Source organism: Fundulus heteroclitus, chromosome 22 (assembly GCF_011125445.2).
Source record: "Fundulus heteroclitus isolate FHET01 chromosome 22, MU-UCD_Fhet_4.1, whole genome shotgun sequence".
Taxonomy (NCBI): domain Eukaryota; kingdom Metazoa; phylum Chordata; class Actinopteri; order Cyprinodontiformes; family Fundulidae; genus Fundulus; species Fundulus heteroclitus.
In genome coordinates, this window is record NC_046382.1 from 29,077,968 (window position 1) to 29,103,364 (window position 25,397).

The 25,397-nt window shown below is 41.1% G+C and overlaps 1 protein-coding gene across 1 annotated transcript; it reads left to right on the forward strand.

Moving 5' to 3' along the window:
* The first annotated feature begins 3,133 nt into the window (after positions 1–3,133).
* Positions 3,134–13,457, forward strand: ubac2 (UBA domain containing 2). The gene is made up of 10 exons (XM_012864030.3): positions 3,134–3,329; positions 3,596–3,720; positions 6,478–6,597; positions 8,337–8,443; positions 8,739–8,862; positions 8,995–9,042; positions 9,400–9,508; positions 10,153–10,295; positions 11,700–11,846; positions 11,937–13,457. The coding sequence occupies exons 1-10, from the start codon at positions 3,299–3,301 to the stop codon at positions 12,042–12,044; spliced, it is 1,062 nt and encodes a 353-aa protein (XP_012719484.2). The 5' UTR covers positions 3,134–3,298; the 3' UTR covers positions 12,045–13,457.
* The last annotated feature ends 11,940 nt before the right edge of the window (positions 13,458–25,397 follow it).

Genomic DNA, 25,397 nt, shown 5'->3' on the forward strand with positions numbered 1-25,397 from the left:
GCTTTAAAAGAAAAAAAGAAAAAAAGGATGACATCATTAAACATCATATTTTAATATTTTAATTTCCAGATTTTTTTTTTACGCCCAGGAATTGTTACATCTGTAATTAGTACGTTTTTATTTATGCTGTGCCAGTTTTTTTTTTTTTTTTTTGGTCAATTGTCAATGAGTACTAATAGAAATAGAAAACAATAAAAGAAAAAATAAAGTCTAACTGCTTCTCTATATAAATCAAAAGCAACAATTATTATTTTTTTCTGCTGCTAAATGCAGATTCTGTACTATCATGCGTATTGCATATTATTTCATATTGTTCAGTAAATAGGCAGGTGTTTCTACACTGTTTTTTCCCATAGTTTAACTTTAATATCTCTCTCTTTTTTTTACCTAAGTGTGTCATATTATCAGCAATACATACTCTGGTATTTATTTTTTACAGTTTTATATTGGCCTCTCTGATAAAGCTCATTTTCTGTTGCAGTTTAGAACTAACTTTAGACCAGCTTGTTTTCTTCATTACTAAAACTGTGTGTGTCTGTCTGTGTTTTTGCCACAATCATGGCCACATTTCCCCTTTCTGGGACAATAAAGGAGTTTCTTATCTTGAATTAATATAACACTAATAAAAACCCTTTTATTGTTCTTCCATGTTTACACATGACAGGATTTTGTTAGGTAACTCTTGTTGACTTAGAAGTATCACATTATGAAACACCAAGTTAAATACTGACAGCACCTAGCAGAAATATTGTGCAACATGAGGTACAATGTATGGGAAGTGCATGTCCCAGTCTTCATACGATTCATAAAATGTAAATATTGCCTATAGGGGAGTGGTGTGTGTTGCTATCAGACTAATGGTATCAGTAAAACAATATAAAAGTATTTTGATACCTAGAGTTCAGCAACTGTATGGTATAAATACGTAGTAGTGGTTTTGAGAGCTTATTTCACAGAATATCACACTTTTTGTGGTTTTCCTCTTTATGGTATAACACATGCATTAAACACTCATGTTAGTTGGCTAATTAGACAGAATTTCTCATCTTTCACTCTACTGCAAGTCAACAACAACGCAGGCGCCTGTCCACTGCGGCTCCACTGTCTTTCAGGACGAGTGAATGCTGCTTGTCAAGACTCTGTAATCTGCTGGGTTTCCTTAGATAGGAAACTTTTTGACAAATCTGTCTGTAATGTTTGATTGAATTTGACTTAGTAAAGTGCCTTGAGATGACGTGTTGTGAATTGGCGCTGTATAAATAAAACTGAATTGAATTGAACTGAACTGCAAGGACAATTATGAAGACAGAAAGAAAGAAAGAAAGAAAGAAAGATATTAATATATCTATCGATTATATATATAATATATATATATATATTGTATATATATGTATATAATATACTATTATAATATTATATATATGTATATATATGGTATAATATATAATATATCTATATATATATATATAATATCTGTCATCGCTATATATATATATATATATCAGGTATATATATGTATATGGTATACTATATGTATATATATTGTATAATTATCTACTGTATGTATCACTACTATATATATATCTCTATAATCATATATATATCTTATATATCTATTAATATATAGCTATATATATATATATATATATATATAAGGGGACGGCAGCAGCAGTCGAGATCGGAGCGCTAAAATAGTTGAAGAAATAATATAAAGTATAAATATTGAAGCAACAACTCACAGCATCAGCCAGGAAGTTAAAAGCTTGGCACTAATGGGCCTGCTAAATGGAGAACAACTATAGGTATACTGCCAAAATACTTTAAAGTGGCTTAAGGACAACAGAGTCAGCGGCTTTGAGTGGCTATCACAAAGCCCTGAAATCTGTCCCAGAGAAAATTTGTGGGCAGAGCTGAAAATGTGTGTGTGCAAGTGGCCTACAACGCTGAAACCCCTGTTCTGCCAGGGGGGAATGGGCCGGGATCCCAGTAAACTATTGTGGAAGGATGCTCAAAATATTTAGCCCAGCTCATACAGGTAAAGAAATATTACTGAATGCAAAGGAAGTGTATGTAAACACCTGAATCTGAAGAAAGCACGACAAATGCGTATATTAAAAAATCCACCTCTCCTCCAATATTCTGTCTATTAGCGAAGAGATTTTTTTTTTATATATAATCTTAACTTTACTTACATACAAACCAGGGTTCAAAAATGTAAAAAACATGGCTCGAATTCAATTCTACCAAGACACTGTCTTTCATCAAACTGCCCGGCTGACAGATTAGCATTCATTCACAAGGAGCCAAGAGTCCGGCGAAACCTCGGGAAGAGCTTCAGAGATCCACCGCTTAGAAGATTCTGTCAACATCACATCTATTAGTTGTGCATTTCACGGATTCGTCCATAATAGACGAGCAGCAAGAGGAAAACCATTGGAGAAACAAAGCCACGAGAAAACAAGTTTACTGTTTGGCGTAAGCCACGCAGGAAACACGGCAAACATATGGAGGAAGATGTTATAATGACACACAGAACTGAACTTTTGGTCCCACATGCTTTGCAGGGTGGCAAGCTAACATTGCACTTCAACGCGAACACGGCATCCCCACCATGAAGCACAATAGCGGCAGGATCATGCTGTGTGAATGCTTTACTTCAGCAGGGCCAGAGAGCAAAGAAGGATGGGTTAAAATTCCAGCAGTATTATTTCATAAAATGTGAAAAAGTTTTGGTAATACAAATACATTCACAAGGCAATGTAGACACAGTGTAGAGACAGCCACCACGACCCAAAACGAGATCAGGCAGGTGAAACGGATGAAGAAATTAAACATTTGCCTTGTTATCTATCTATCTATCTATCTATCTATCTATCTATCTCTCTCTCTCTCTCTCTCTCTCTCTCTATATATATATATATATATATATATATATATATATATATATATATATATATATATATATATAAATCCTGGATGTAATAGATCATCATTATTTTACGTAAAGGGCCTATTGTACACAGTCGAAAGGTCACGTTGATTTAAAAAACAGGGGGAACCGTGAACATGGTACAACAGCGCCCTCTGCCGTTCAACCGCATTATTACAGTCAAACTTGCCAAAGAATGGCTTCTTTCCTTCTTGGGCTTCCGTAGCAGATTCCTTCCTGCTGTCTCCTTTTCCTTATTGTGGCAACATGGGTGCCTCTAACAACTTTACTGCGGTGTTTAGGCGTTAATGTGGCATTTGTCTGGGAGTTGACGGCCTTTCTCCGGCTTCCTGCCCGCCTCTGGACGCCATGTTCACCACCACCGGCTCCCGGGGCCTGTGTAAGTGTCGCCTCACGCAGAGTCAGCGGCTCTGACAGCCGGAAGCTAACCGCTGTTAGCCTGCCGCTGTCATTCATTTACTCCAGCCTGTCATCCGGCGGTCACAGCTCTGTGGGGTTTTTCATCAAACTTCAAACGTCTTATCCGAACTGGCCCGCCCTTTTAATGAATGTTTTTTTTCTTTACTGTGTGATCTTTTATGTTTTTAGTGAAGTTACTGGACCGTTTTATCTGTTGTTTCTGTGTGTGTTTTCCCCCAAACACAGACAAGGCTCCTCTGTGTAAAGGCCTCCTGTTGGTTCTCAATGGGCTGACCGTGATGCTGACCCTGGTGCCACAGTACCAGGACCTGTTCGTGTACAGCCTGCAGGATGTTGCTCACCGGCACCAGGTATGTCTGACGTCCAGAGGCCAGGTCGCACCCTTCAAACACAACTCTTCCTGGATCTTATCTGCGGTGAACAGCCGGGCAAACATGTCTTTGCTCTTTGAGGGGGACCAGGATTTACTCTGGCGGTCACTTCCTACGAGGTTTAAATCACGCCTTTTTATAGTCTGACTGGTCTCCCATCCAGTTTCAGCCTGAACAATCAGTGCAGCAGCAACGACTCTTGCTTTTGTTTTTAATGTGTGTTGTTTTTCTCATAAGGTTGTCATGCTCAGTAAATAGCATACTAGCCCACGCCACCGTTGCCGTGGTAACTAGACAAGCGCATCACTGAACCTGTTTGGTCCTGAGTCTGCACAGGGAAGGGCGGGGTCCCTTTCCCCCCTTCTGAAGCATCCAGGGTGGGTAAAATGAGCCGGGAGGAACCAAAGGATGTGGATGTTTGACGGAAACTTTAAATCTACCTTTACCTCGGATCTCAAGAAAATAATCTCCCACAATTTGTTGCCGTTGAAACCTTCAGCAAAGCTAAATTATGTTTATTACTGTGGGAGTCACGTAAAAACATCTAAGCACAGCAACGTGTCTGCCGCCTGTGACAGGAATCAATTTCTCTTCCCCTTTTGTCAACTCCTGTAAAATCTCCTATAAAATACAAATTTTGCCATATTTATTGGCATCTCTAGTAAAATTGTGTAAAAAGCCTTAAGATGTAAATCTGTTTTATATAATCTCACACTAGAATTTTTTTTTTTTTTTACAATTCAACCTTAAAGGATCAATACGTAATAATGACACCTAGTGCTTAAACGGAACAACACAGACACGTTGCCTTTCACAGCGAGTCCTGCGGATGGGAAAATCCACTCAAGTTTTATTTCCACAGGATTGTTATATAATGTTGTATTCTGTTTTATTTCTGGTCCGCTTCTCTTACTAGCTTCCATGTTAGCAGGCTGCTGCTCTTTTGCCAAAATAAAATACCAAATCCTGCACTCTGTGTTGGGAACCCTGGGAACTCTCATATGATTGGCTCAGGAACCAGGAAGTAACACGAGCTACACACTGAACCAAAGTAATTCAGGACCGTACCTCTAGGTTTGAAAGGATAAAAACGTGACACAGACATTGTTGATAGAGAGGACTGATTGTTTATAGGGAATGTAACTTCCATCCCAGGTGATAAATGAGAATGATTTAGGTTGATTTTACAGTAAACGTCTTACTTATGGCTCCTTTAAACTTGAGTTCATTGATTTACTTAAGAAAAAAGTTCCACGTGACACAATTATTGGTACCCTTAACAATTCCTGTAAAAAAAAACATTTCTTTGCTTTTTAAGTCTTTCAGACCTTCTACACTGCAAAAAGGGAACTCAAGTAAGTAATATTTTCTTGAAATGTTTGTATTTTTCCTTGATTTGAGCAAGTAAACAAGATTATTTGCCAATGGAATAAGATGTTTGCACTTAAAATAAGAACAATTCATCTTCATCATCTTATTTCAAGTGCAGGATATCTAAGTATCTTATTTTAGGGGTAAAAATACTCATCCCATTGGCAAATAGTCTTATTTAGCTGCTCAAATCAAGGAAAAATATACTAATTTCAAAATTGTTTTACTTGCTTTTAGTTTCCTTTTTGCAGGTTAGAGACGTATGACTAGGAATCAAGGATATTCTGTTTCCATTTTCTTCTGGCCAACAAGTCATCCAGCCACCACAGACACCGCGCTGGATGGCGAAGGACGTTTTAAAAGTAGGAGATCTGCAGGATAAATAGGCGACTGGGGCTCAGCAAGTCTTCCATACACTGAAAATTATCAACAGGTAGACGGATTGTTTAGGAGTCATGCTAGGGGGGAAAATAGCCTCTACTATCCTACCTTTGTAAATCTGAACATGTGGGTATGATCAGCACTACAGCGGGTAATCTCATCTGAGGCCTTTGACTCGGAGAAAGTTTATGTCAGGACTGGATAATCGGGAGTTTTATTTCTCGTGTAAATACACATCTATCACACGTGGAGCACGCGACGACGCCGGAGATGCTTTTGTTTGCCGAGGAGGAGCCGGAAGTAGGGCTGGATGATATAGAAATAAAGCACATCGATAAAATATAAATCAAATTGATCGATATCGATAATTATCAACAAATTCAAAAACATATATTTTTAGCGCAGCCCTGGCTGTTATTTGCTTTTGCTTAGCAACCAATTTTTAGATACAGAACACACAAACACTGAATTCAAACTCAACCCTTTATTCAACCAACTTTTTACCAAAACTACAAGTTTTTAAAAAAAGAAAAAAGAATGCGTGCTCTCAGAATTCTTTGAAGGGGGCGGAGCTTAGTGACGGAGCGTTCCTGGGTCTGCGTTTGTGATTGGTTGGGAGGATTTAATGACTGTAGTATTGATCTAAATGGCTAGAATGCAGAAGGAAGGAAAACTGTTATTCTATTGAACTTTTTATCGATCATTGATATACGTCTATCGGTCAATATGTTGTTATTGGATTATCGTCCAGGCCTATTCGGAAGTGCTCTTGAATGACGTGAAAATACTTGTCGTCAGAGCTTAAGCTTTCATTTCAGGGTTTCAGAAAGAAGACGGCAAACGTTTGTAATTGCGAGTTTGAATGGAACGTGTTCTGCAACGTTTGGGTTATGCACGCTTGCACCACGTGCTTTCTTCTCCTTTTGAACGCGGCGCCGTGTGAGCCGCTGCCCGACTGCAGCTCTGCCTCCCTGTGTGCCGTAGGTGTGGAGGTTGCTGTGCGGCCGGCTCATCTGCCTGGATGTAAAGGACTCCTTCTGCAGCAGCCTGCTGATTTACAACTTTCGAATCTTCGAGAGGAGGTTCGGAACCAGGAAGTTTGCTGTGAGTATTAAAACTAAGCCTGAATATTGCCTGAGTGCTGAAGTACCGGATCATTCACAGGGTGGCAACTGAGTTCACCGAAACATATCAGTATAGCATAATTTATAAACGCTAGTCTTCAGATTGATCGACTTAAAGATCCGTAACCACTGTCACAGATAGATGTAAATAGCTGCACTTTTCTTTTTTCTTTCTCTGTAAAATCGTTAAAATGATATTCACCTTAGTTAGGCAGCATAAATACAAAACGCATTTTCTTTCAAACAATGATTTTATCTATTAAGGGGAAATATTTTGTTTAGATTAACCTGGTCGTTTGTGAGAAAGTATGCAGCGGCCACAGAGCAGTGACCTCCGGGCATGGATGTTTTAAGGCCGTTCCACATCATCTCAATCAGACGTAAATTTGAGTCTGCAACTCCAAAGCCTTTCCCTTTTATTGTGAGCCGTTCAGAGTTGGATTTTCTGCTCTTCTCTGGATCATTGTGCTTGGGCTTAAGGCTAGGGCTGAACAATTAATCGCATTTGCAGTATAATCACAATTTAAAAAAACGCAATTTCCAAATCGCAGAGATCTGCAATTTTTGGCTATGTAACAATTAGTGAATTAGATGTGTCCTTTAGGGATTAGTAAAATGTTTAAAGTGGGTTTGCCTCCACATGGAAGGGAAGAGAGCTGCAACAGTGAGATATTCTAATTGTATTACTTGTTTTAGAGTTTATATAATCATACTGTTTTACCAGAAACTTTCAGGAATCTCACCATAGCATTAAGTTCTGGTCAATCAGTTTAATACATAGACTTGTTGGTTGCACTTTATGTTCAACAAGGATTGATGTCCAAATCAATTAAAAGGTGTTCTCTTGAATAAGATTCTGATTAATAAAACCATTAAAGGTTCTTCTTTTAAATTGTTCTGGTTTACAAACATCTTTAACTAGAGGCCATTTATGTTGCTTGTGGTTAATGCAGAGAAAAGCCAAAATCAAGTCGCAATTTTGGTTGAAATCGTAGTAAGAACGCAATCATTTCTGCTCCAAGACGCAGTGGCTCTTTTAGTGCCTGATCTGCACAGCGATGAAACAGATTGATCTGTTGTTTGTATATGTTTTAAAAAGACATGATAAATTAAACTAAAAAAAAAAATCACATTAAATCGCAATATTTTATAAAAAAAAATCACAATTACATTATTTTCAAAAATCGTTCAGCCCTACTTAAGGCCACAAAATGATGGCCAGGCACTCTTTCAGAGCAGAATCCATGGTTCTGTCCTCAGGTCCTAAGTAGCCACAGACCATCATACTACCACCACCAAAACTGCGAACATGTGAGAGCAGAACGTTAGCCCCTCCCACCAGTCCCCTTGGCGTGTGTGTTTGTTAAGGTGGAGAATACTGGCAAAACCTTATCGTTTGGGTCGGAGCCTCCCTGAAAAATTTAACACGGCCTTAAACATACCGTAAGCTGGTCAGTCGGCGAGGACCGTCCAACGTGGCCACAGGACCCTTTTGATACCTAACGTAAGATGGAGCATCTCACTATAAACGATATATTTTCACATCTCTTTTTAAAAAAAATCTCGACATTTTTTAAAATCTCGATATATCGTATGTGAGAGTGTGCTTGTATATGTAGGTTTATCCCTAAGAAAAACGCTCAGTAGAGGTTGTGAGGAGCCAGATGTGCTATTCTCATAGTCTCGCGTGGTCACGCATGGTTTTGATTGTGCTTCCAGTCATTCCTGCTGGGCACTTGGTTTCTCTCCGCCCTGGTGGACTTCCTCCTGGCCCAGGCCTTCCAGTACCTGTTTGAATATGAAGTCGAGGAACTACCAGCAGGACTGTGAGTCGAAGGCTGATTTATCACACAGCAAAAACTGCTTTCTTGCTATTTTTAGGATTCTTGAAGGTGTAAAAATATATTTTAAGCATGTTTATATTCAGAAAATTGTAGATGTTTTTTTATTTTTTATTTTTTCAAATATTTGAAAAATAGGTTTCCATTTTATTAAATATAGGTGGAAAATCCTGTGTTTCTGTATCCAAAAAGCTAATAATGTTTTGATAAAAAAACAAAATTTAGAGATCCCTGAATTCCCTCCTGAACTATCTTAACACTTTAAACTTTCCACCCACAGACTCGCTCCAGTCTTCGCTCTGTTTGTGCCTTTCTACCAGTCCATCCCCAGGATGCCAGTCACTCAAGTCCTGGGCCACATCCACATCACCAACAAGACTCTGGTTTACATAATAGGCCTGCAGGTGAGCCCATGTTCTGATTCTCTGCACGCATGGCATCTCTGAATAAACTGCCCGGTTACTGAATTTTAGAAAGAAAAAAAGTACTAGTTAGTTTTTTTTTCACGTTTCTCTTCGAAACATCCTCTGTTGCAGCTGTTGACTTCCAGCCCCTTCATGTGGCTCCTTGCCCTCAGTGGACTGGTTAGTAACCATCATTTCTGCCCTTTGCCATATCATGTAGCTGAGACAAAAATGCAAAATCTTCATGTATATTTTAAGTGTTTTGGTGACTCGCTTTCTGACTAAAGAGATGTTACCAAGCCAGATGGTCTCCGGTGTTGCAAAAGTTTTCAGTCTGTGTGCAACTTTGCATTGCAAAACAGACACGATCCCATTTTGCAACTCTGACTGTGCAACTGTCTGGTTGTTTTGTTTTAGAAATACACTTCTTGTTTCTGTGCTCTCTTAGCCCAGGAATGTATTCTGAAACTCCTGGGACAGTTTTTGCCTACATTAACCGCTAAAGCCTCCAGTACTGAAACAGTTTGTGTTTGTCAGATCTCAGGAGGATTGTACCACTCCAACGTTCTCTGGTTGCAGAGGATCCTCTTCGTCCCCGCCTGGGTGTCTTGTGTTGGGAAGTACACTCTGGAGCCGCTCCTCTCCAGTGAGTCCAGCCGCTGGTTTTTGCTCCGGTCCGTCCTCTGTTAGTCAGTGGATCAACATTACAGGGTCTGACGCCGGTTCATCCTTCTGCACCTTCATTATTACTAAAGTTAAAACAATCACATTTACAAAGGTTTTTCTTTTTTATGTTTGCTTTTTAAAGGCAGCTGGAGAAAAAACCCCGAAAAGTATTTTGTAAAAGTGTTCAGGTGGTTTATTGTTTTTCAGACTGAATGCAATTAGTTAATCTCTGAATTATTCACTCTTTGCACATAGTAGTATTTCTTGCCATACTTTTTCCGTTGTACATTAAATGTGAATATTGTGAATAAATAAACAAGGTTATAATATATAAAGTAGGGAGCATCATCCTATTTCTGTTTTATATTATATAACAAAATAATATTTTTTAATTATTTACCTCAGAAGACATGGGTGTGCACAGCACAGGTGTCATTTCACTTGTCGCCAGAGGGGGGCAGACGTCAGCAAAAATCCTGAAACTTCTGCTACGCACCTTTAAGCAGTGTGCCAAAATCTAAAAAAAACAAAACATCTCTGTCGTTCTTTCTCGCAATGTCCCAGCTGTTGCGTACACGTTCAATAAATGTGTTTGGAGTAACGCTGGCGTCTGTGGTTGTCCAGGTTCCCAGCCAAACGATGAGACGCCTCTCGGGATGGGGGCCACTCTGGACATCCAGAGGCAGCAGAGAATGGATCTGCTCGACCAACAGCTGCTGCTGCAACAATACAACGAGGCCCGGAGGAGCGTCAGACATCGGCCACAGGTAGGCTCCCGCGCCACGAGGTCCACAGGTCCAGACTCACAGCGCTCCGGCTTTATGTTCATCGTATAAATTCCAACGCCGTAAAATTCTTGAGTGGTTTCTGTCTCTTTAATCCCTAAAATCCCATTGTATGGCTTGTTAATTAGAGCATCTGTTATGCCAGGGCTGGACGATAATTCAATAACAATATCGATCGATAGATGTGTGGCGCGATAGGTAAAAAAAGGATCAATAAAAGTTTGATAGAGACAGTTTTCCTTCCTTCCTTTAAGCCTATCATATTAGTTGATGCTACAGTCATTACTTCCTCTCGAGCAATCGTAATCGCGGACTCAGGCACGCCGTCACAAAGCGCCGCCCTCTCAAACCACAACACAGAGCACGTGAATATGTCGCAGGTGGGAGCGGCGGAGGAAATTGTCCCAAAACGGGGTTTTACTAGTTCGCCAGTCTGATAGAAATAAACCACAGTGATTTGTAAAATTTGCAAGGAACCGGTAAAAACAAAGTCTGGTAACGCAACCAATTTGTTTCATCACGTAAGCCGCTCAGTCGCTCACACCCGCAGCAGCGCGAGCTGTGTCAGCCCCGCGCGACTCCGCTTCATCTTCTTAGGAATCTTCTGGAAGTTCTTCCAAAACAAAGCAGGTATAGCAGCTAAACTGGGCTCCCTTCTTTGTGATAAAATGAAAAAGCGTCCAAGCGGCATAAGGACATCACGCATGCAGTAACGTGCTTCATAGTGATGGATATGCTGCTGTTGTCTGCAGTTGAAAAACCTGGCTTCAAACAATTACTCGCCACTCTTGATCCGCGATATAAAGGTCAGAGACGCAAGTTTTTCTCTAAAGCGCTCCCTAAATTGAGCAACGAATGCAGGGAATCAGTGCAAAATGAGCTGCAATCTGTGTCTTCCCACGCCACAACCTCAGCCCTGCGTCAGCCTCTCAATTATAAAACCTGAGAAGTAACTAGTGTACTATTCCCACCTAAATAGGCTATTTTATTTTTTTATTTGGTATATTTATTATCAATATTATTAATAAAATAAAAACATTTATTTATTTTACTGGTCACTTTAGTTTATTCTTTGCCAGTATTTAATAACATAACTCAGGTCTCTTAAGTTATTTGTCTGTTATGGTTAAAAGTTGGTTAAATAAAGATTTCATTGGAATTCTGTGATTGTGTTCTTCATTAAAATTAAATAATTTAGCAATATCATAAAATGTCCAGGCAGAGCTGCACATAAAATATGGTTTTAAATATTTTCAATAATTATCGATATCGATCAATATGCTTTTTTATTTATTTATTTTTTTATCGATAAGCTTTTTTTCTATATCGTCCAGCCCTATGTTATGCACCTAAAAGTATTCAAGTTTTTCCTTTGTGCGTGTGCAGACTGGGCTGTTGCAGTGGACCGGGTTATTCCCCTCACTCAGACACAGAGGACAGAACAGGCCCCCAGCACAAGCCCACCCGCAGGCCCAGACACACCAGTCCACACAGCCACCACTACTAGAAAACTCTCCTGTTGCAGAAGAACAGGTAGCGTAGAAAAGCCCGTCGTCCCTTCTGATCTGTGCGGAAATAACCGCAGTTTGTCTCTGTGCTCTGAACGCACGTTTTTCTCCACAGGTTGCACTGTTAGTGGAAATGGGCTTTTCCAGAGTGGACGCCCTCGAGGCCCTCAGAGCTTCAAACAACGACATTAATATGGCGACTAACTTCCTCCTACAGCACTGAGGCGAAAGATCCGGAGGGGAGGGGGGGAAAACAAAAACGACGACAAAAAAAGACTGGAACAGAAAGCAGCACGGCGAAAATGAAAGGAAAACGGAGGGGGGAAAAAAAAGCTGTTTTACAGAACCAAAGAGTGAGAACGATGGAGAATTGGAGAGAAGTCAAAAGAATATTTTAGAGATAAATTGCAGACAGAGCCTCTGCTCCCTGAAGCAGGGTTGAGCAAAGGTTACCCGGACTGGGGCCGATTGGAGATTGGCTCACGGAGGAGTGTGAAGCACAAGGTGGAAAATGTTTGCGATACTGCTCTCTTACTGTCATTATAGCATAAAACTGAAGGCTGTGACACATGGCCGACATGTTTGAGCTCTAATTCTAATCAATAGCCCGCCAACAGAAACAAATTTTCCACAAACGGCTGTAAAACACCAGTCTTCAGTGCAGTGGGTTATCTCTCCTGAGCGAACTGGAGTACAACGGCTCACCAGAAACATACGCTTCACATGGGCGCCGTGTTAAAGCTGTGTATAATAAAGGTTTATTTATCCTAAGGCCACATAGTGCTGCTTTCAGAATGGCTAACTATGCAAGAGAAAATTGACATAGTTATTAGAAATTCTAAAAAGATATACCCAGTTTTTAAAAAGCGATGCGTTTTGAGTCGTTATTTGTGTCTTTCATCTTCACGCTGCGATTAATAAACCAGCGCCGCTGGCTAGCCGTTTCCAGGCAGAAGTCTAAAGGGAGGCGATGGATCCGGGCGTTATGACCCGTTTTCGTCTTGATTTTTACCCCACAGGGGATGATGGCAGGGTCTCATGGTTGTAGCAGAGCTGATCTTTCTCTGATTTACAAGTTAGGAGCAGGTAGCCCATGTGACCGTTAGCTCGATGAGCCACGCTGCTTTGGAGACGACTGGTTTGGGTCAGTTGAACTCTGCCTTGGTGATGCTGGTTAGAGAGGCTTTCTCAGGAGCGTCGTATCGGGGAACGCATACACAGATGCACAGCAGCCCGTTCAGCTTTATTTATTTTTGTCTTAGTGGGAGCGTTTTTCCCCCCGTTGGTACTTCGAATCAGTCTTACAGGTTGGCGGGTATTTATTATGCAAAGCCATGACACGAACTTTACGGAAACCTCGCTCTGCACAGGACCTGCTGTGTATTTGAACACGGGCGCAAAAGAAGTTGTATTGGAGCCAGTCTGTATTGATGTCAACGACGGATGCTAATTTTATATTTTGTGCATAATGTTGATTGTATGTTACCACTGAACTGAGTCATTGGTGTGTATGCTGCTCTGAGAACGATGCTGTAATAAATGGCAGTGATGAGGGATCGGTTACGTCAACAACGTTCTGTTGTACTGTAATGACTGAAAATTGATCTGTGAAATAAAAAAACAACAAGTTCTTGACTGATTTATTTACTAATGATTGATAATTTAGACATTTTTAAACAAAAAAAGACATTCACTGCATCTGAAAAATCCGAATCTTACGATTCACAAAGAGTCCTCAGACTAAAAGTAGACTTTAGGAAAAATCTTTGAATTTCTCAAATTTTAAGATTCATCTTAGAATTTTACCTCAGTAACATAAATGTTATTCACGGAGCATCTTTGACCTTAAGAGGGCTCCTAAAGTGGAAAAACGTTAGGAGTAGTGAGGAGGACTTTTAGCGAGCCTGAGGGAATGTGATGGAAACAGAGAGAGCTGATTGGCTGATCCACCACCTAAACAGTGGAGGAAACTAGCACTTTCACAATCTACAATTATTAATATGTAGATAAGATAAACTTTATCATCTCCATAGTGGGGAATTCATTCAGAAAATGCGAAAAACTTCCAAACAATATAATACAGAGGAATTTCAATATTATTTAAAGACTATAATATGCTCTCAATAAATGTTAAAAGAATTAAAAAGGTCAGAAAAATAAATAGACATGATAAAGTACAATAATATACATTCTACATACATTGAGGGAAGATGTAAAAAGGTGGGAAAGTATTTGCTGCTGGTTTTTAATTGCTGCATGTAGCGCTTACTCACTTTCCAGGCTGTGTGCGTTAAAGCAGAGAAAAAGGCGCATTTATCTGCGCGTGGCATTGTGCTTTAAACTGTGCCTCTTGGTGCCGCTATCCCAGGACCAGTTTACCTTTCAACACTCGTCTATTGTCCTCCCAGAGCTATGGGGTCAGAGAGGCCTGCTCCTCTGTCCATTTTGGGGGTTTTCCCACTTTTCCCCACTATTTTATGTTGGTCATTTTGCAAAATCCTGACAGGTGACTGTACATTAATATCAAATGGTCTCAGAATTCATGTATGACACAGACACAGATCACAGACGTTCATGGACAAATGAAGAATGAGCATTCACAGAGGAAACCTTCAAAAATGAAGAAAAAAGCACACTCTGAAAAAAGGTAAGCTGTACAGCAGAAGAGAAAGACTTAGAACAAGAAAATACTGTGCAATTGTAAATAGATAATAGGGCACGTTCAGATAAGAAACACAATGTTACTGTTGAACGTACCAGACAATGCTTCCTGATAAGCTAAACGACGGAGCAAATGGTCCTCAGCATCTGATAAGATGTAAATGTTCCAAGTAAAAAAAAGACCACAATTTCCAGAATGATGTAAAATACTGAGCAATTGTGTGAGTGTACCAGACAAACATTACCTGAGAAGTTAAAAAGTGTGCAAATGGTCATTGGCAAAAACTGAAATGTTTAAGTGCAATTTGCCTGAACGTCTAAATAAGCTCTCTCTGAGAAGCTGAACGTGTGTAAATAGACCTTAGCATGTGAGGGACAGTAATTCTTAATTGGATCAATCAAGAACCTGGGGAATCAGCAACTATAAACTGGACTGGTTATGTTCATTTTCAGCAGGGGGCGATATCCTTCACAGCTTTGGGCAAAAAGCTGTTTTTAAGTCTTATCAGTTTTTCATATAATGTTCCTGAATCGTTTACCTGACGGAGGGACAAACAGTGCATAGCCTGTGTCAGGGTGGGATGTGTGGCAATACGTCTGGCCATTTTCTGGACTCATGTAGCATTAACCCTATGGTTAATGCTACACCACAGGGGTGTCGTCCGCAAAATTCACAACCATGTTTGTGGGATTGATAGCAGAGCAATAGAGTGCGAAGAAGGGGAAGAGAGCAGGGCTGAGGACACAACCCTGGGTCGAGTCGGTGTTTAGGATCAGTGGGCTAGTTGTGAGTTCACCTATCCTCACCACCTGGGCCCTTTTGGTGAGGAAGTCTCTGATCCAGGAGCAGAGAGGCGAAGATAGTCCCACGTCGTGGAGCTTCAGGGCCAACATGTCCAAAAGCACAGTGTTGAAGGCTGAGATGAAGTCCACGAATAGCATCCTAGCATAGGTGTTGGGTTGCTGCAGATGAGTCAGAGCCGTGTGGCGTGCCAACGACTCTCCCTGTAGGCGAACTGCGCTTCATGGTGACGGGGTCCGGGCGATGGGACGATATTCATTGAGGCAGGTGATGACTGGTTTTGTTGGAGGACTTCAGGCAGGCAGGGAAAATAGCAGGGAGAGGTCACAGGTACCCAGAAAAACCTCTGCAGGTTGGTCAGCGGATGATTTTAGCGTCCGACCCGACACCTTGTCTGGACCTGCAGCCTTGCTGATGTTGATTGTATTGGGTTTTGCTTTGATGATCCTTTTCATGAACAAAATATTATAAAACCCTGAGCAGAATCGAATAATGATACATTTCTTTTTGTGTTCCCAGACACTTGATTCGCCGATTCGTCTACTGGGACTATAGCCTAAGTAGTGCTTTCTCTTCTGTGCACCTTCAGTGTAGTCTCACATATTTCTTTGCCACAGAACAAACATAGATGAAATAATAGATTAAATTCAAAATATGAAGAATTTGGACAAAGATAACCCTTTTGGAAAAAAAACAACACATTTTGCATATATGGACAATGATGTCACAAGGTTAAAGCTTATTCGTTTAAGAGATCTGAAATATACAAACTAAGGATGACATCAAAGGTTCCCAATGTTAAGTGTGGAAGCCAGTGAAATCATTAATGTACGACGTGCACGAGTGGAGGATGTGTGTCAAAGGGTTGAAATATGTAATCTACATAATCTACAAAGCAAATGGCGGCATAACTGTGGAGAGACCAGCGACAAGTTCTTCTTCCGTTTTTGTAGCAGTAGCTAACCAACCTCAAAGTGTCTTACACCCTTCTTTAGACTGGAGTATGGATCAGCGCGGGACCCTGAAACATCGTTGTGCCACTTACACATGCAGAGACAACAGGTTTCAGTAATCGTTTTCAGTGATGTGAAACGGAGTTTTCTTGTGGATGAAAGGACAAAACGCATAAAGATTTACTTGTTTTCTCACAAGTGTGGACTAGGCCTCAGACACTAGTGAGTTGGCATTTGTGTTTTAAACAAACCGAGGGTCTTAACCAGGTCCTCAGGTGTCCCGTATCAGTAATCATTGTGGCATATTAAAGACAAATGCCAAAGGTAATTACCCATATGGGTCATGCAGGGGTCATACGGTCTTTATGTTTTGCAGTACTACTTTTAAACACACGATGGCGCTCTTTTGCTGAAAAAAAAAGACTGGGTACAGTTAAACAGCTGTTCCTTGGCCATACTGTTTAATTGATCCCAACCGAATGATTGTTAGTTATCTTCTGCTGATCTCATTTTATTTGGTACCTAAAAAAATAAAAACATGTTTATGAAGCTGAGGAAAAAAGACACCATGATATGTGTTTTTGATTTAAATTAACCCAACAGCAATAATAATAATAATAATAATAATAATAATAATAATAATAATAATAATAATAATAATAATAATAATAATAAATAAGCAGCTTAAATAGATCCACACTTTTCTATCAAACCTTTTAACTCTCAGTACAGAGAAATGTTGCAATAGACAGTGAGTTAAGGTTGGGTCTGACGGGATTTGAGGGAAAACTGAGCGCACAATTTGGGTTTTATTTAAAGAATTCAGGCCAAGAATAGAAATTCAACCACAGTAATTTAAAAACGAGGCACACTGTGAAGGGCTTGTGAAATCGTGACTATGAAAAAAAAAAAAAAAAAAAGAAATCACTCAAGATATGTGGTGACCTTTTTTTGTCACTAGGTGGCGACAGTGAGGCGGATCTGTGGCGGCGGTGTTGTTGCCTTTCATTGCTCTGCCACACCCACCGCCTCACAGACAGCAGACCGCCATGCTTCAAGGGTGGGATACGTTTCAGTGTTGAGGATTTATGCACATCATCAACATCAGTGTTTGAAAACCACGTGGTACCCCAGATATTTTCTGGAAGGATGAAGGGCAGATCTTTTTTAAAAATATATATTTTTTCCTGAGCAAAGAGCGAAAAGAGCCCAGAATAGCAGAGCTTAGTGGATTGTATTAATGGCTGCTGGACTGAAAAAAAAAACAAAACAAAAAAAAACTCTGGTTGTTGCTACCTTTTCACCCTTCGCTCAAGGATCATCCTCTTTTAGAATATTTCTCTGTAATGCAACATAATCAATGGTAATTTCAACACCTTCAGCTAGAAATGAGCCTTTGGCCAGTTTGAGTTTAACACAAGAGTCACTTATGTTCCCTAGCAGAAGAAATGATGTGAGCAAAACTTGCTTTGAGCTCAAATCTAAGCAAAAAAGCGTTTATTTTTAAACCCTAAATCCCAGTAAAGATCCCGAGCAACAAACGATGTGATGATGATGATGATGATGATGATGATGATGATGATGACGTGGTGTTCAGGGACGTCTTCCCCTTGCCTGGCTGGAAGGCCAGTTATTTCTCATTCCAGATTATCGGCCTGTGACTCTATTAACCGAGGTCTATTGTGCCACATCACGATTTACCGCCGCTCAACAGAAGCAGAGTCTATTTAACTTGTTTTTGGCCAATTATGCGTTACACATATGAGTGACTTGTTACTCAAACCGACTAAAGCCCTGACGTTGTATTTTGACGCAGTTGTTCTGGGAGGTGGGGTGGGTACACGCTCCCTCCTGATCAGAAGAGCCTCGTTTATTTAAAAACCTGCCCGTCGCGACGGAGCGGCCAGGAGAAGTCCTGTTTGCAGTCTGCCACAAGCTGTTTGACCTACGTGAAACACACCATCTCCTCCACCAGACATGGTAGTGGGACAATCATGCTGTGGGGTGGCCTTTTTATTCAGCAGGGGGAGGGAAACATGGATGGAGTTCGATTTAGGGCAATAGAGGCTGCTAGAGACTGGAGCTGGTGTTCACCTTCCAGCAACCCAAAGACCCCAAACACACGACCGGAGCTAGGATGAAAGGGTTTAGGCTAAAGCGTAATGATGTGTCACGGCCCGGCGATGTCCAGACCTGAATCCAATGAAGCATAATAACTAAAGCGTGCTCTTCAGCATGGGTGCTGCTGCTCACTAACGCCTGGCCTCTCCAGACCTGTTCTGCTGGCAGAGCCCGGAGACCGACCACGGACTGGCTGGGAGGGCCGGTGCTTCGCCTCTACTCTGTTTCAGAGCAGCTCTTCTCTCCCGCTTGTCTAATTTTTTTTGCAGAAAAACACGTGTTCGAGCAAACAGCTCACACGTGAGCATTTTCACAGTGGTTCTGTTACTGGCTTGTAATGTCATTGCTGTCGTGATCAAAGAGAGACAATTTGTGACACATTAAGGCGGTGCCGTAGATGCTGAGAGAATCCCATACAGTTGCCCCCACCATCATGAGCGTCACGTCACTCATTCAGTTTGGCATGTTTTTTTTGTTTTTGTTTTTTGTTGTAAACGAGCAGCTGTTGTATCAGGAAAAAAAAAAAATCAGCTTTCTTAATAGCCGTGAGTGGTTTCCTGGTGCACGGCTGCTGGCGAGCACGTCGCACTTCAAAACACTCCCGAGGTCATCACCAGCTCCAGCGCTGCCTTTCGCCATGTTCCCCATCACCAGCTCTGTTGCCATGGTGAGTGCATCTGGTTTTGTGCGGTTGCCATGGGGACCTTGTATTACAGCCCGCCGCCTGCTCTCATCATGTTTCTGCACCATCATTTGTATGCCTGCTGCACGCCGATGCTTAAAAAAAAACAAAAAAAAAAAAACATGAGCGATCCGCCCTCCGGGACTGCCGTTCTGTAGGAACACGCCTCGTTATTTCCTGACGCTTTTGTCAGTGGGTGGAAAACACCAAAAAACAGCTCCATGTTTCTCTTGCTGTGACTTTGCACGATTTATTTTAATCTTATTTTTTGCATTGCATGAGTAGAAGAAGAAAAAAAAAACCAACATCAGATGCATGTGTCTCCATCGCTACAATAATGTCCCTATTTTGTTTCTGAGCACAGAGTTTGCAGACTGGAAGGCATGGGATGCCAGATGCCTCCCACTGATGCTCGGAATAATACGCGAGCTTGTGCTCTTTGAGATAATGGCACCATGTGTTTGCTTGATTCTCTTTAGCGACGGCTTTGGCGGCTGCAGACCATGTCGTTCACGCTGTGTGCCGGGCGTCGCAGAACTGTACATGCATGTGCACCAGGCAACGCTGGCTCAGCCTCTGTAGCCGCCGAGCAGTCAGCTGCCAGCGTTTTCCTTCAGTCATTTTTTAACACGCAACTTCTCAGTTAATGGAGCGCGCCGTCCGTACCTGCCTCCAGGCCAGTGAGAGGTCTGGCGTTTCATTTCCATTGTGTGCAGGCTGCTGTGCGCCTCTTGCCGTCTGTTTAGTCTGAGCTTGTTCACGTTACATCAAAGGGAAAGTCGTTTTCTTTAATCATTAGGGGCCTGGCTGAGTGCGCTGCAGGATATGCAGGTTTGGAGGTCTCGCTTTGTGGATGTGCTGCCAGGCGACGTCTCAGGAAATCTGCTAGCGGACATACCTGAAACCTTTCATTTCACCAAACGTTCACCGGCTATGGAGATTAAACCGTCAGTATTTGGATGTTCGACAAAGAGTCCATGTGTGCCGCTTTTACACGCTTTCCCAGTTTCCTCCTCCCCAGCTGTGTTTCCTGTTGGCCGGATGCAAAATCATAAGCAGGCGCCTCTCAGTAATGGTAAAATGGTAAAATGGCTTGTACTTGTATAGCGCTTTAACTAGTCTTGACGACCTCCAAAGCGCTTCGCTCTACAGTTCAGTCATTCACCCATTCACACATACATTCACACCCTGACGGTGGTGAGCTATGTTAGTAGCCACAGCTGCCCTGGGGCAGACTGACAGAGGCGAGGCTGCCATACACCGGCGCCACCGGGCCCTCTGACCACCGCCAGCAATGTAATGTCATTTCATCAGAAGGCTTCATTTGTATTTAATCGAACAAGAGAAACTCGTGAATTTTATGGATTCACCATACATGAGGTGATATATTAAAAATGCATAGCTGTTAATCTTGACGATTATGATTTACAGCTGACAAAAACCCAAAAACTCAGAAAAGTCTTCAGAAGATTAAAATATCACATAAGAGCAATGAAAAGGGATATTTAATATGGAAATATTACGCCTTTGAGCCCACAGTGATTGGTCGGAGCTCCATTTTCTCTGAGTTACTTCATCAGTGCAGCGTGGCATGGAGACGACCGGCCTTTGCCTCTGCTCAAGTATAAAGGAACCCCAGGTTGGCTTTATTGTTCGGCCTGTTGTCTCTCATTTTCCTCTCGACACTACTCCATAGACTTTAATAATGTATTGGTGCTCTGGCAACGTTGACAGGTACTAAAGGTCTGCTGGAAAATGAAATCAGCCACTCCATTAAGCTTGTCAAGAGAGGGGTGCATGCAATGAATCTACATTTTTCTGGTAGCCTGCTGTCCTGACTTTGGACCAACATCAGCAGAAGAGATAGCTCCTCAAATCATTGCTGACTTTGGACATTTCCCAATGGACCTGAAGCCTGTCTGATTCTGGGCCTCTTCATCCTTCCTCCATGGGCTTCAACTTCCAAATGAAATGCAAACTTTACTGGAAAGAGGACTTGGGACCACCAAGCAACAGTCCAATCACGTGTCTCCTCATACACGTCTGAAGTTGTCTCTGGTTCAGGAGAGACTTAACTTAAGGTCTGCCACGGTTACAGCCCAGTCCTGTGCCCAGTGTCAGACAAGCAGGAGGTCAAAGCCAGGGAACCCAAGGTGGCAGGTGAAGATGCAGATTCAGGTTCAGACAGCAAATCCGACGCCATGCAGGTGGAGGAGCCGTCCTTATATGGCAGCAGCTGCTGATCATGGTGATGACGCTCAGGTGTGAAGGTCACAGATCAGCAGCAGGTGTGACAGGATTACCCTCCCTATGCAGAGCAACACTGACTCTGCTGTTGGTCCTGTGTCATATTCGGTTTTCTAACATTTCACACCAGCTGCGTTTCCATTGACCATCAAATTGCTCAAATGGGAATTATGAATTTAAATGTGCTTAATGGGAACATGCAATTTCGAAGAAACTCATGTTTTTCGTTGAACAGGTTTTTGTGCTAGGATGAAGTGATTTCATTTATTTATTAATTATTTTTTTGGTCAAATCAAAATCAAAATTTTGCAAAACTGCAATGGAAACAGTTTTTTTTTTCCGCATCACACGAGTCATGTGATCGACAACCGGATGTCACGACTGGCAAAAAAGACAAAGAAGATGACAGGAAGTGTTTTAGCCATAGGTCCTCTGTAAAATCGGCAACTACAGTTTCCCAAAAGCGCCGCATATGTAGCCGCTCCCAGGTATGAGGGGCTTGTGGCTTTATCGCCTCAGTAAGACGGTGACGTCTCCTCTGGCTGATGATGAGCAGCCAGTGCCTTGGCTGAAATATGAAGATCTCATGGAAGTGTTTACATTCGTTGCCGGCATGTTTTTTTTTTGGGCTATTCCTTGAAATAACTTATTTATGTGTGGCTTTGATTGCATTTCCTAAATTAACAGAAGCACCGCAAATGCGAAATTGTGCTTTATCAACACCAGCGGGATGTCGACAAAGTTTTGCACACATTTGTGACGGAAATGCAGCTGCTGTCGTCAATAAAGCTGGAACCATTTTGGTTTCTGTTTTTGCGATTTAATTTTCACCGTTCTAACACACAAGTTTTCTGCTTAGCCTGTCAAGAATAAATCACATTGTTGCAATCATTGCATGAGAAGCAGTCAAAAATAGATTATATTCCAACTTTACAGGCAACGACGACTATCATTTCACTTTTTGCATTGAATTACTGATATAGAGCAAATTTTCTATGACTTTCTACATTATGGGATGCAACTGTGAGAAGCACTCAATAAACCCTATCCTGAAAGCTGTCTCCAAGCTATTGCTCTTTTCCTCCTCTTTCCTTAACCCTGCATAAGACTGAATGCCCTCAGGAATCCCTCTGCGTCCTCTGACCTTTAATAAGCCTCCCTTCCTCTGTAACTGTACACACACAAGGTATGGCATGAGCGCAAGCTCGGTAGGTGGGGTGGGGTGCGCTTATTTTTAAGCATCTGTATACTAGCTCGTGTCTATAAATGTAATGAACACAGAGTGCACATTCAGACCTCTAGTTAAGGTAAAGGTGTTAAGCTGATGAAAGTTTTCTGTTCCACCTCTCCTCTATGTGAACACTCACAAACGCTCCGGCAGATCCATTACATCCGATCTAAAACAAGCTTCCCCGGACACTTCCGCCCGGTCCTGACAGTGGAAGGCTCCAGCTGCTGGTGCATTTATCACGGAGGCTTTGAGCTGATTCTGGCTGTCTTTCTGCAACCACTGACAAACAGCAAGAAGACCTTTTCCTTGACTCAACAGCTATTAGGGAGGCGTTTCAGCAGACTGCTGTTTTTCCTGCTCTCATGCTTTCCGCCTGCTGGCTTTCAGAGACGGCCTGGTTTTAAGCTCTGTCAGTGTTTCTAAGTGGTGCACACTGACATATTCTGCTAATGCTGTTCAATAGAAATGCATCCATTCAATCATTTTGCTTTAAAAATACCTTGGGTGAAAAATGGGTCAAAGAGCTGGTAATTTAAAAAGAAATTTAAAGGGTTTCATGATTTTTAATGCTTTCCTTTTCACATTGAAATCATTCAGTTGTGGTCTATATGAAGTGGAACTGCAATGATTTTGTCTGAAGTCCTCGTTACTGTTGCTCGACTGCTGCTCTTTTACCTCCGTTCTCAGGTATGTCTGAGAGTAACTCATTTTGGGGCGGTCTCTTTAAATCACTGCACCCCCCCCTTCCTGGTCACAGAGCCTTCCACTCCGCCCCGTTCAGCCATTTTTGTAGTACTCTGGGGGACGGTGTTGAGAATCGTGTGGGTTAATACATTTAACATCCAAACATTTTTACTTATCCGCTTGTAGCGTTGGCATCCTTCATCTTTAAAAACAAAATTGTTGTGAATAAAAAAATGCAGATTTGCTAAGTTAGCCAGAAGTCCATTACCTTGTTTAACAGCTATGCAGCAAAAACTTTCACGCAATTGTTTGAAAAACATAACATAGAACAGAGAAAGCTGAGCAGCTAGATAAATGTGACCCAAACAGAAAATAAAGATATCTATGCAGCTCCTGGAAGGACTACATTCAAATTTTCTGTCCTCCTAAGTACACAGCAAAATGTATTTAAGGGCTGAAAAAGTGGATTTTGGTTGACATGTCACCTTTAAAATCCAGTTAATATAGAAACAAATTTAGTTTTGTAACTCTTCGCATTATTTCTGAAGCAAAAGAAGCAAAAGAATATTACTAAAAAGAAAATATTTTGGTAATCCTAGTAAAGTCAAACAACAAATGACCCATTGAATTAATTACAATATCGCTGAAAAGTTAATATATATATATATATATATATATATATATATATATATATATATATATATATATATATATATATATATATATATATATATATATATATATATATATATATATATATATATATATATATATATATATATATATCAGTGAATCAGTTCACTAAATGAGTTCTAGCCTTTATTTATGATAGTTATGAGAATTTTCTATATGTAAACAGTGTTTAGGTAAATTATTATTTTACCACAGTGTAATTTAACACCAGTTAATCTTGAAAGCACCCTCCGTTTATCTGGATACATTTATTCAGTGTCAAAACTTCTCACACAAACAATTAAACTGAAGCATTTTTCATCAGGCCGGCCTACGGGGCCTGTCAAGTAGTAAACCAGGACTTCCTTTTTTTCCTGAAGCATAAGGGGAATAAGAAAAATCCTGAAATTTCAAAAGAAATATTCACATATTGATGTCTAATAAGTTTTTTTTTTTTTTATTTATGGAAAGAAAGGCAATTTAACTGAATGCAACATCAACAAAAAATAAAAAAAAAACTTTTAGTCATAAACCATAATATGGAAGCTAAAATTAATTTTTAGCTTCTTGGCCTATTGATTTTTTTTTTTTTTTTTACAATATTTCTATGCATCCCGATTTATTTAGTTTCCCCCATATTCTGTTGCCTTGTCACATCCGCATGCAGAAGCAGCACTCTGATCCCCACAATGCTGGGGCTCACAGTGTTTTTCTGTCATGTTTAAACACAAAAAGCCCCCCCCCCCCCCCCCATTCACAATGGTCCAGAGCCAGCCGGCTCTGGAAGCTTGTCTCCATGGAGACAAGGGTGGGAAGGAGAGTGATGCTGCTGCTGGCAGAACAGCAGCAGTGAATCCACCATGTGTTTCCCTGTGTGTTTGGGTGGATGTGTGGGTACACCAGCGACAATCAGAGGGAGATTCCTCAGCAAAATGCAATTGTGTCGTCTAGCACCGGACGGCACGTTGCTCTGGTGAAGTGACCTGTCCAATCCAACAGACAGCTTGTGTCGATAAGCTTTTCTTCGGTCCACATTGATTGATGGTACCAGTTGCGAAAAGCGGACCGATTTTTGTGTGTCACGCATGTTCTCAGATATTCACATTATAAGCAGCATCCCAAGGAAACTCTATTTATCAAACGGTTGCCAAACCATTGTGTCACAATAAAGGTTTAGCCACATCATTCATCCTTTATCGTTGACACCGGTTGACGTGAAGGTGCGAAATCTTGCCAGGACCAATCGTAAATCCTTGTGTGTGGTTGGTGTGGGTGGGGATGAAAGAAATCAACATCATGACATATGGCTCAGTATAAATGTACAGAGACATGCAAAAGTATTTATATCATGGGATTTTCTTTACCCTTTTGTCACATTGCAATGACAAACGTCCCTAGATATCATTGGATTTTTATGTGATAGACCAACGGCAGGTGGGGAATAAGTGTTGAGGTAAAAGAAAACTGTACATGGATTTAAAACTTTTTTACAAATGGAAATCAGAAAGGTGTGGTATGCTTTC